This window comes from Ranitomeya variabilis, chromosome 2 (genome assembly GCF_051348905.1).
Source record: "Ranitomeya variabilis isolate aRanVar5 chromosome 2, aRanVar5.hap1, whole genome shotgun sequence".
NCBI classification, from domain to species: domain Eukaryota; kingdom Metazoa; phylum Chordata; class Amphibia; order Anura; family Dendrobatidae; genus Ranitomeya; species Ranitomeya variabilis.
The window spans coordinates 928,121,663-928,134,522 of record NC_135233.1 but is presented as its reverse complement, the minus strand read 5'-3'; the positions used below and the strand labels follow the sequence as shown (position 1 = coordinate 928,134,522).

Here is a 12,860-nt window from a genome sequence, read left to right as displayed (position 1 = left end):
ATTGCAATGCTTTATAGCCTGTCAGCCCCACAGACACAAGTTAGTTAGATCATGCACTGCGCATGATCTAACTATCTTGCTAGTGACTGGTGACCTGGATGTCGTCAGGTCCCGATCGCAATGATTGGGCCACCGCGATGACATCACGGGGGCGCCAATCCAAGAGCAGAGGGGCTTTCTTCCCTGTGCCTGTTCGCTAAATGCCATGCACGCAGCATTTAAGGGGTTAAAGTGTGGGGAGACAGCTGCCTGATTCAGCTGAAACCCGGTGGCGATCGCGCGCACAGCCCCTGTGAACGTAAAATCACCTGGACGTATCCATACGGCCAAGGTCAGGAAGTACTAGGCGACCTGGACGTATGGATACATCTAAGGTAGTGAAGAGGTTCAAGTGGTTTTCCCACAAACAAAATTAATTTGAATCAACATTGTAATTAATAGATCTTGGAATAATAATAATTTCCACAATTGGATGTGTTAAAAAATGTTCCTGTGCCGAGATAATCTTATAAATGTGCCCCTGCTGTGTACTGTGTAATATCCGTGACTGTGCAGGAACATGGTCTGATCATACCACAGCTCCTGGGCAGGGGAGGAAGCTAAACCATATACAGACAGGACAGCAGGGGATCATAGCTGATTCTTTCATTGATGTAAAACATTCCTTAAATCAGGCAGGGAAATGTTTTGACTCACAAAAAGAATGAGCTGCGATACCATACTGTACTTTCTCATGTACTTTGTAGGTAAACCCCTTTAAGAACTGCTGCGCTTTTTTAAATCAGCGGCATGTCGATTATGTCAGCTTTTTTTTCACCAAGGAAAGCAATAAGAAAGCGATAAACACAGCAAAAAAAAAAAAAAGTAACAGCGTTTTACAGCATACATTTTTAAAGCTTTTGGTGAAGAAAACTAATTCGATAAAACGTGTACTATAGACAGAACACATGTAATTTGCCCCCAAAAACTATTCACAGGTTTGGGCTTCAGAAAAAAAAAAGCAGAAAAAAACGCTGCGTACCAACACAGCCTAACACTTTTTTTCTTACAATTCATTGCCTTGGAGACAAACCACCGCTGTTAGATAGCAGAACATGTGCAGTGCTTACAAGCTCTTTCTAAGGAGTCTGTAAGCACTGATTTGAAGTTGGCTGGCATCGTGCCATTACTTCCTACCTTCAGCCAGGTACAGCGCAGTGGTCGGTCTCCTAGGCAACAAGCTGTAAAATTAAAAAAGTGTTAATATCTCAAGAACAGCTGCAAATTTTAATCAGCAGTAAATTGCAAAATTGTTTGTTTTACCAGCACTGACAATACCCATTTATATGAAATTAGAAATAACCCTCTAATGCAGGGATGTCAAACTCAAAAACATAGAGGGCCAAAATTAAAAGCTTGGACAAAGTCGTAGGCCAACATTCATATTTATTAAAAAAATGTCTACAATTGAGGAAGTTTAACGATTAACTTTTATATATGGAAACAAACTTAAAGTGGTTGTCCCATGAACAAAGTACATATTAATTAATTGATCTTATAATAAAATATTGGAATAGTACAATATGTTATGTAAGAGCAGTAAAAAGCAAATGACCCAATTTAAAGGGAACCTGTCACCAGAAATAACGCTATTAACCTGCAGATATGTCATGGAGGCGGTGCCGGTTCAGTCACTGCTCTGAGAATACAGAGCAACCGCTGTAACCGCGCCACCAGCTCTGACTGACACTCCTTCTGCATTGGGCCTCATAAAAGTATGATTCACCAACTGTAATCCCCACACAGCCCTCCATACAGTATAATTGCCACAAAATCATTCCATACAGTATAATGGGCCCCACCTAATCCTCCATAAAGCGTAAGGCGGCCCTGCATTGCTTTCCATAGAGTATAATGGCCCCACATAGTTCTCCATACAGTATAATGGGCCCCAAAAAGTGCTCCATACAGTATAACGGGGCCCCACAAAGTGCTCCATACAGTATAGTGTGCCCCACGTTAAAAAAAAACAACTCACCTTTGCCCATTACCCTGCTGTTCCGGTCTCTTAATGGTGTCTTCAGATCCTCTGCACATCTCGGTACAGCGAGCGCATTGTAATAACGTCATCGCGCCCGCTGCACTGAGACATCAGTCGTAGGGAGGAATGATGGGATAGGGAGCATGAGCTGACGCTCCTTCCTCCAGCTTTACTTTCAACTGTATCAGAATCTAGGATACCAATACAATTGAAAGTGTGATATCGGGAGGGGGGCACACACGGCATTGCGGGCCAGAGTTTGACATATGTACACTAATGTATCTTCAACGCTTGCTGTAGATACAATGTTCTACTGTTATCCAGCGCTGTCACATAGAAAAGCACAGATTAGTCGCATATTGGTTTTCTTCAGTTCTTCTGTAGCACCATCAAAGGGGAAATAGTCCATCACTTTCAGACAGTAAGGTGTAACGGACAGACATTTGAGGTCCCCTAGAACGAACACCCTCTGCAGTGCTTCTTCACTACGGCTACTAGCTGGAGAACACAATTTAAAGCCAAGTTTATTATAAAAGGGAGGGTCAGATGTACAGAACTCAATATTAGGACAGGTTCACAATTTTACCTCAGTATTTATAAGCCATAACCAGGAGAGGATCAATCAGAGGAAAAGTATAATAGAAACACATCACCACTTCTGCATTTATCACCCACTGCTGGTTTTGGCTTACACATACTAATGTGAAATACTGACACTGTGTGAACATGGTCTTAGAAAAGAAATACAACTTGAATTTTCTCTGCTCTTTTGAAAGAAATATAATTGCACATTTTAATATATTTGATAAGTTTAAATGTTGAGGGTTTTTAATCTCTACCTACATAATGGAATGATCATGATCAAAGGTATACATTACAAAAAATGAATACGAAAAGATCACAGGCTTTCTGGGGACATAGAATAAAATTGAGAAATGATTAAAAGTGCAACTTAATAACTCACTTTATATTTACAGTCCTCTCCGGCAGACAAGATTAGGTCGTTCACAGGATTCCAGTCAACCTTTAATATGACTCCATCATGAGCTTTCCACTTTTAAAAATAAAAGAGAAATAATGACCATGAAATGATGAAGATACAGCCCAGGCCAAGGAGAGAAGAAGCAAAGAGCCCTTCTAGTGTTCCAGGTCATCCGTCCCCAGAGCTACGACCAAGAGTCTCTTCCGGCTTCGGAAAGTGCGACCACAAAGTCTCAGTAAGTAACTCCGGTCTCACACCCATCTTGTCCTAAGTGTCGGGAAATGGCTCCAGCTTTCTGTGGCCCACCTGTACTTCATCCCACCACAATTCCATACAACTTACATCTGCTATTAAAATATACATTGTTTACAATGACCGAAAACTTGAAATACCAGAAAAATATTTTAGCATTTTTCTGTGGCAGGAGGTTTTGATATGTCTAGGTTTTCATATTACGTCATGACCGAGTAATCTGGAGGAAGTCTGTATGCTCCGGTAGTCATATATCATGATTATATATGTCCATGGAATGGTCTCTGTGGCAGAGGGGCTTGAGCAGATTTTCGGTTCGCGCTCACCGACAGGTGCTACCTCCATTAGTTAAATACACAACAGTAGGAGGCAACCATAGTGCAATTCTTCATACCCTTTAGACATATAAAAATAAATCTCTTTGATCAGGGTCAAACCTGGGAAAACTATTTAGGAATATAAATATTGTAGACTGCGCCAATTTATTAAAAATATAACCGAGTGTCAAGTAATTGCAGAAAACTGAAATACCTTGTCTGTCTGTAGGCAAGTATTAGATGTTATTTGATACCTGTAATACTTTGGAACTTGGCTGCAATGGTTTAATGATCAGCTGTTTTCCTAGAGGGTAGAGGACTTTCTCAGAATCAGGACCCCAGGCAACAGAGTAAACAGGCAAACCTACCGAAACACAAGGACGATTAACGAACAACTACAACACATGCAATTAAGTAAAACATAGGAGGAACCGGATTCCTTTACAGTAAATGATTATTAATGTTCAATATTTACAGTCATTTACAGATGGCCATATTATAAAGGTGTATTTTGGTTACATATTAGTACTTCAGAAGTTACAACGATAACCAAAAGTTTCTTAAATGGTGTATCCAAGAATTGTTTTTCTATGGGCCTAAAAACTGACAGGCAGGTGGGTAGTTGCTAATTATCTGTCTGTTCCATCCGGCTTTAGCACAGAGCAGTCACTGACCGCTCCTGCCAGTGATTCAGCTTCTCCACATCAACAGAGCAGCTCTTGCGATGACACGTGATGGCTGAAGTTATGCTGACTGACAGCCAGCCCCCCAAAGTTGGGCAGCAGGGATCCAGCTGTCAGTCAGCATAACATCAGCAGTCACGCCCCATCCACAGACCAGAGTGGAAGAGAAGACACTGCATTATCAAAGTGATGTCAGCGGAAGTTGCTGAATTGCTGGAGATGGGCACAAGAAGGTAGCAACTACCTGCCTGTTAGTTCTTAGACCAGAAGTAAAAAAAATAATGATTTACTGTATAATTTTCTAAGGGTCACTTCCGTCTTTCTTTCTGTCTGTCTTTCTTTCTGTCTGTCGCGGATATTCATTGGTCGTGGGCAGCCAGTGGGCGTAGACAAAAGGGCAGGGGAGGCCAGGAAGTATGCAGAGCGAGTCCCCGCCCACTCCGTATAGGCCCGGCCAGAAGCGCTGCAAAGGGGGCTGTTAATATGTTCTTGGATTGTTTTTTTTTTTTCAGTCCTGCAATGGGACTTGGCCGTGTGATCACGTGATTGCTAGTATAACACTCTAATGCTTCTGTGATTTTTATGCTGACTAGTGTAACAATCACAGACATCTTAGAGGTACAAAGTTGGCAAGTCTGGACAGAAACTCTTCTGCACCAAGCGATTGCCAAGCAGGAACGCTGATGGGACGACCGAGGGAGCGGCATCCTTTTATCTAACCACAGATATACCACTGTAACTATTGATAACATCAAAAAGGTTATACAGCAGAGATAGGAATGGTCTCTGACCCTGGACATTGTAGCAGAGTCCGCTGTATCACACTGGCACCATGTAGTTGGTGTTAGCTACCAGGCAGCATTGGAAATAGAAGACGGATGGCGTCTAGAGGTGTCACTGTATAAGGAACGTCTCAATGCCTTATCTCTCTGTAGCAGGCTGTAGTAAAGCATTACACTGTTCTCATTCAGATCAATTCGCTGTCCAGGTAATCTATAGTGAGACGATCTCATTTCAGCCAGTCTTCATATTAACAGTTTGGGGCAGCACGATGGCTCAGTGGTTAGCACTGCAGCCTTGCAGCGCTGGAGTCCTGGGTTCAAATCCCACCAAGGAAACATCTGCAAGGAGTTTGTATGTTCTCCCTGTGTTTGCGTGGTTTTCCCCCGGGTTCTAGTGTGTGCAAACTGTAAAGCACTGCGGAACATGTTGGCACTATATAAATAAAAGATTATTATTATTTGCAGTTGAAAATGTTGCAAGTGATATTTAGGCCCAACTCTATGCTGCTCAATGATCATTTTTTTTTTAGAAAATAAGTTCAGTTGAAGCGGTCTTTGATAAGTTGTGCTATATGAAGAGGCGCACACCGGCCGACCAGTGCATGTGCTCATCTCTGCACTGGGGGCGGGTGTGCAGCCGGCTCTTTGTTACCTATTCCAGAACACCCCCCTCCTCCGGACTATTAGATGACAGAGGCCCTGCAATTAACGCTGCTGTCTAAACAAAGTGCTCAGCAGATCTTCTAGAGACCGGCCTGGAGGGAAGGACAAACGCCACTATTCTCCCCACCGAAGACTCAGGAAGAAAAAAAGCAAGTTGTTGCAGAACAGGGCTCAAGCTTCTTTCTAAAAGCAGCCCAGTGTGGGGGGCAATCATCATTAAGTCAGTGGAAGAAAAGCATTCATAAAACACTAGGAGATCAGAATGGGGATACACATAAGAGCGCTGTATTACTCGCCCAGATTATGCCCTATAACATCCCAGAAACTGCCCGGAGAGTGCCACACAATAGATCAGGAGGCTAGACCGCTCCTGCTCGGGGTTCAGTTCTCTTAGAATGGGAAACGCTTCCTAATTCTAATTAACACTTTCATAATTGCGGCACTGAAGGCCACAAACTGTTAAGGATTAATACAATTAGAGACTCGACCATCGCGGGACATAACGAACCCCTCTTTCTGATAATGTTCTCCTCTGTAAGCTGACAGGTGGCCGAGGGTTACATGTCCTTCAGTCATGGGTAGTCGGTCTGCTGGCTGATCCAGCAGCTGTAGCCCCCCGGTCACCACTTCACAGGGTACGGCACGGCTAGATCCCAGCTCTAGCTGTAAATGCTGATGATGCAGAGAAGTGTTAGCAGTCATTAGGAAGACTGAGCTCTGCGATTCCCTGCCATGAACAGACTGGAGGCACCCATATATTTAATGGACATATCTGAGCACACGTGCTTACTGATTCAACACTAATACAATTTCATCAGCAGCCATATATGCAAAAAGAATCAGTCAGCAGGTTTATGCTGTGTAATCTGAGATCAGCATGATGTGGGGGCTGAGAACCTGATTACGGCAATGTGTCATTTACTGGGCTGTGTTTTTGTTCTAGTAAAATCAGCAGAAGATTATGACTACAGGACTAGGGGCCACATGCTTCCTGGTCCAACAACGTGCCCACCAATGATTAGCAGCTCTCGGTTACTATACAATGTGCACAGAAAGCTATAGGGTGAGCAGGGTTATACAGGGCTCAGTATTCAGAGCTCTGCTAGATCTACAGCAGAGAAAACTGTGATTCTATCACAACTTCTGCAAAGAGTAAGTGATACTGGACCGCTGGAATTTATTATGTCCAACCTGTGGCCATAGGGACAAATAATAATAATCTTTATTTTTATATAGCGCTAACCTACTACGCAGCGCTTTAAAGTTTGCACACATTTCCATCGCTGTCCCCGTTGGGGCTCACAATCTAAGGTCCCTATCAGCATGTCTTTGGAATGTGGGAGCAAACCGGACAAAAACTCTGATTGCAATGCTGTGTCACTTACTGCCCCTTCTTGCTATAGTTTTGATAAAAGTTTTGCAGCTCTGCTAGTGCTGGGTCATCCTCTGTATCCTTGAGCTCCGGTTCGCCTCCGGCTGCTGATAGACAGATTTTGGTCTACATACCGGTGTGTGTTTTGATAGATCACTTACCATTCTGTGCCAGTGTGGATCTCAGCATTCCACTTTTAGACCAGATCTTTATGTGCCCATCTTCACCGGCTATGGAGATACAGAAGATTAGTGGTACCCAAGTGAATGTATATAGATATGGTATATACAGTGCCTTGCTAAAGTATTCTGCTCCCCGGAAGTTTTCAACATTTTCCCACATATCATGCTTCAAGCATAAAGATACCAAATGTAAATTTTTGGTGAAGAATCAACAACAAGTGGAACACAATTGTGAAGTTGAACGAAATGTATTGGTTATTTTACATTTTTGTGGAAATTCAAAAACTGAAAAGTGAGGCGTGCAATATTATTCGGCCCCTTTACTTTCAGTGCAGCAAACTCACTCCAGAAGTTCATTGTGGATCTCTGAATGATCCAATGTTGTCCTAAATGCCTAATGATGATAAATATAATCCACCTGTGTGTAATCAAGTCTCTGTATAAATACACCTGCTCTGTGATAGTCCCAGGATTCTGTTTGCAGCACAGAGAGCATCATGAAGACCAAGGAACACAACAGGCAGGTCCGTGATACTGTTGGAGAAGTTTAAAGCTGGATTTGGATACAAAATGATTTCCAAAACTTTAAACATCCCAAGGAGCACTGTGCAAGCGATCATATTGAAATGGAAGGAGTATCATACCACTGCAAATCTACCAAGACCCGGCCGTCCCTCTAAACTTTCATCTCAAACACTGAGAAGACTGATCAGAGATGCAGCCAAGAGACCCATGATCACTCTGGATGAACTGCAGAGATCTACAGCTGAGGTGGGACAGTCTGTCCACAGGATAACAATCAGTCGTACACTGCACAAATCTGGCCTTTATGGAAGAGTGGCAAGAAGAAAGCCATTTCTCAAAGATATCAATAAAAAGTGTCATTTAAAGTTTGCAACAAGCGACCTGGGAGACACATCAAACATGTGGAAAAGGTGCTCTGGTCAGATGAAACCAAAATCTAACTTTTTGGCAACAATGCCAAACGATATGTTTGGCGTAAAGGCAACACAGCTCATCACCCTGAACACACCATCCCCACTGTCAAACAAGGTGGTGGCAGCATCATGGTTTGGGCCTGCTTTTCTTCAGCAAGGACAGGGAAGATAGGTAAAATTGATGGGAAGATGGATGGAGCTAAATACAGGACCATTCTTGAAGAAAACCTGTTGGGAGTCTGCAAAAGACCTGAGACTGGGACAGAGATTTGTCTTCCAACAAGACAATGATCCCAAACAAAGCAAAATCTACAATGGAATGGTTCACAAATAAACTTATCCAGGTGTTAGAATGGCCAAGTCAAAGTCTAGACCTCAATCCAATCGAGAATCTGTGGAAAGAGCTGAAAACTGCTGATCACGAATGATCTCCATCAAACCTCACTGAGCTCGAGCAGTTTGCCAAGGAAGAATGGGCAAGAATTTCAGTCTCTCGATGTATAAAACTGATAGACATATCCCAAGCGACTTGCAGCTGTAATCGCAGCAAAAGGTGGCGCAACAAAGTATTAAGTTAAAGGGGCTGAATAATATTGCACGCCCCACTTTTCAGTTTTTGAATTTCCACAAAAATGTAAAATAACCAATAAATTTTGTTCAACGTGTTCCACTTGTTGATTCTTCACCAAAAATTTACATTTGGTATCTTTATGTTTGAAGCACGATATGTGGGAAAAGGTTGGAAACTTCCAGGGAGCCGAATACTTTCGCAAGGCACTGTATATTGAAGGTCAGATCACAAAAGGAAGAGCAAGTTATAGTTATTCACCAGTGCGGTGTGAGAAGGGAGCTGGCTGAATCATTTCAAAAGCTGAGCCAGCCCCTTCTCAGTCCATACATCAGCTGTGACCAAGAAAACATCTGGCTGTCAACATGAGCCAGCCAGCCTCCTTCCCACAGTCTAGCACTGATGACAAATAGCTATATATATATAGCTATATATATATATATATATATATATATATATATATATATATATATATATATATATATATATATATATATATATATATAGCTATATATATACATATATATATATATATATATATATATATATATATATATATATATATATATATATATATATATATATATATATATATATATATATATATACACACACACATACTATATACATAGTATATGTGTATATACATTCACTCATGGCTAGACATGTGTTATATAAAAAATCTATAATATAACGCTGGGAGCGTCACTCTGTCCGAAGCCTTTATAGACTGCGCAAGCGCAAGCGCAGTCTGGACCCCACAGAGCGACGCTCCCAGGAGATCGCGGTATGCGTAAGCGCTGAACGCACACCGCGATCTCCAACAGAGAAACAGGGACGAGCCAGGAGGCGGAGGGTGAGTATACTTACCTGTCCCGTTCCACCGACGCCATTCCGGGCCATGAATATCCCCCTGCTCCCGGAATCGGCGCCTGCGCAGTCCGCGCTTTCCGGCGCCATTTTCTTGAAGACACATTGCAGTGTGTCTTCAAGAAAATGGCGCCGGAAAGCGCAGACTGCGCAGGCGCCTTTTCCGGCACCAGGAGGACCAGAAAATCTGTCCTCCTGGTGCCGGAAAAGGGGCCTGCGCAGTACACGCTTTCCGGCGCCATTTTCTTGAAGACACACTGCAATGTGTCTTCAAGAAAATGGCGCCGGAAAGCGCGGACTGCGCAGGCGCCGATTCCGGGAGCAGGGGGATATTCATGGCCCGGAATGGCGTCGGTGGAACGGGACAGGTAAGTATACTCACCCTCCGCAAGTAACAAATTGCTGTGCCATGAGGCTGTGGCACTTCATGCCACAGCTATTTGTTACTTACGCCACTTACGTCCACAGCCACCGCACCCACCACAGCCACCGCACCCAGCACAGCCACATACAGCCGCCCGCACTCAGCACAGCCACCGCACCCAGCACAGCCGCCCACAGCCACGCACAGCCGCCTACAGCCACGCACAGCCGCCGCACCCAGCACAGCCGCTGCACCCAGCACAGCCACGCACAGCCGCCGCACCCAGCACAGCCACCGCACCCAGCACAGCCACGCACAGCCGCCCACAGCCACCGCACCCAGCACAGCCGCCACACCCAGCACAGCCGCGCACAGTCGCCGCACCCAGCACAGCCGCCGCACCCAGCACAGCCGCCGCCCACAGCCACACACAGCCGCTGCACCCAGCACAGCCACCCACAGCCGCCCGCACCCAGCAGCGCCACGCACAGCCGCCCGCACTCAGCACAGCCGCCCGCACTCAGCACAGCCGCCCGCACTCAGCACAGCCGCCCGCACTCAGCACAGCCGCCCGCACTCAGCACAGCCGCCCGCACTCAGCACAGCCGCCCGCACTCAGCACAGCCGCCCGCACTCAGCACAGCCGCCCGCACTCAGCACAGCCGCCCGCACTCAGCACAGCCGCCCGCACTCAGCACAGCCGCCCGCACTCAGCACAGCCGCCCGCACTCAGCACAGCCGCCCGCACTCAGCACAGCCGCCCGCACTCAGCACAGCCGCCCGCACTCAGCACAGCCGCCCGCACTCCGCACAGCCGCCCGCACTCCGCACAGCCGCCCGCACTCCGCACAGCCGCCCGCAATGATGGGGGCGCAGGATGGAGCAGCACGTGATAGGATGGGGGCGCAGGATGGGAGCACATGACAGGATGGGGATGCAGGATGGAGCAGCACATGACACGGTGGAGCAGCACATGACAGGATGGGGCGCAGGATGGAGCAGCACATGGCACGGTGGAGCAGCACATGACAGGATGGGGATGCAGGATGGAGCAGCACATGACACGGTGGAGCAGCACATGACAGGATGGGGGCGCAGGATGGAGCAGCACATGACAGGATGGAAGAGCAAGATGGGAGCAGCACATACCAGGATGGAGACCATATACCAATATAAATGCTCGCCACCCGGGCGTAGAACGGGTTCAATAGCTAGTTATATTATATACATACACATACATGTAGATATATATTTACATACATTAGGGATAAGACTACCAATAAAAAAATTTTAATCAGACAAAAAAGGGAGGAGTTTTCCATTATAGCATAGTGTCCATTAGTATAATAGAATCTAATATCACACTGGAGGGTTAACTACTGTAGGACTGTGGCCAAAAGTATGTGACCCATGGCACATACAGTAACACTCCATTAATCTGTAATGGACTGCAGTCTGCCTGTTGAAGGCTCTGCTATGAAAATTTCCATTAGAGTTGATCATTTACCGCACCGAATAACTCCCTTATATTCTCTATTAGTAGTGCTCATCAGGAAAGATAAAATGTCAGTGAAGCAACCAAACAAGCATCCAATATTACCAACAAGCCAGTTACTGATGTGATCACACATGGCAGGGATCCCCTATCCAAACCCACAATGACAGAAGTGTTACACAAGGTAGTACTAACATAGTAATACCATCACCACAGTAGGGCCCGTACTAGTCTGCGTGCCCGAATAGTAGATATGGCAGGAAAGTGCAGGTACATATGTACCAGCCACACAGCACCAATACAACAAGTACTTGCCCCATTTCCTGCATCCATAGTCACCAAAACTCCTTGGGAAAACAAAGCCAGCTTCTAAATCTAATATCAAACTGCTGCCAGACATAAATGTCTCAAGCAGTGGCCCACACAGGAGTGAGGCATGAGCGGTAAAGAGGACTGTTCACCAAACGTTTCATGTAGAACCGGACACCATGTAATAGTGGGTGCAAAACGTTTTGTTTTTAATGAGTTGACTTTAGTTAAGGCCAAATAGACATTGCTAGATGTACACGACCCCAGTGAGAACTTTCTACCTCCTCTATGAAGCTGACCAATCATAAGAAGGCAGCAACATAGAAGGGCAGAAGGACCCGTGATGATGTCCACAGGCCCTGCAAGACGAAGTGTGCAGCCAAAATAATTACTGAAAATAAAATATATTACACAGCACAAAACTGTGGAGCCGTTAACTCCAGTTAATATTTACACACCTGTGATGCGTACTATACAGTACATAACTTGTTTTTTTAAGGTCCAATATGTATTTTTGGGGGGTTCAAAATCCTTTACACACTAATTAGTCCATGAGCCGGGCCAGATATCGGTACCACCCGGAGTGACTAATTTTCTTTGGTATTTTTAGGTAGATGCATGTCTGTAGTTTATTTTTTGATATGATAGCCCTTACATATACGTAGCTTATTAACCCCTTCAGCCCTAGGCCTATTTGTACCCAAGTGCCTAAGCCAATCTGACCTGTGCCACTTCATGGGCTAATAACTTTGGAACGCTTTCACCTATCCAAGCCATTCTGAGATTGTTTTCTCGTGACATATTGTACTTCACGTCAGTGCTAAATGGGAGTCAATATATTTTACCTTTCTATATAAAAAAATGCTAAATATTCGGAAATTTTGGAAAAATCGGCAATTTTTTAACTTTGAAATTCTCTGCTTTTTACAAAAATACTGATACCCCCCATAATAGTTATTAATTTACACTCCCCACATGTTTACTTCATATTGGCATCATTTTGAAAATGAAACCTTATTGTTTTACGACGTAATAGGGCTTATAGTTTTATGCGCAATTTTTC

General features: G+C 44.6%; 1 protein-coding gene across 4 annotated transcripts in view; it reads right to left on the bottom strand.

Annotated features, from left to right (window-relative positions):
• The window catches only part of IFT80 (intraflagellar transport 80), a 159,908-nt gene that overhangs the window by 104,663 nt on the left and 42,385 nt on the right, over positions 1 to 12,860 (bottom strand). For all 4 annotated transcript variants that reach the window (XM_077290652.1, XM_077290651.1, XM_077290653.1 and 1 more), the window contains 3 exons: positions 7,233 to 7,301; positions 3,826 to 3,935; positions 2,985 to 3,074 (listed from right to left, as the gene is read on the bottom strand). In XM_077290652.1, the coding sequence (XP_077146767.1) occupies positions 2,985 to 3,074; positions 3,826 to 3,935; positions 7,233 to 7,301 (269 nt within the window). The remainder of the gene's footprint in view (positions 1 to 2,984; positions 3,075 to 3,825; positions 3,936 to 7,232; positions 7,302 to 12,860) is intronic.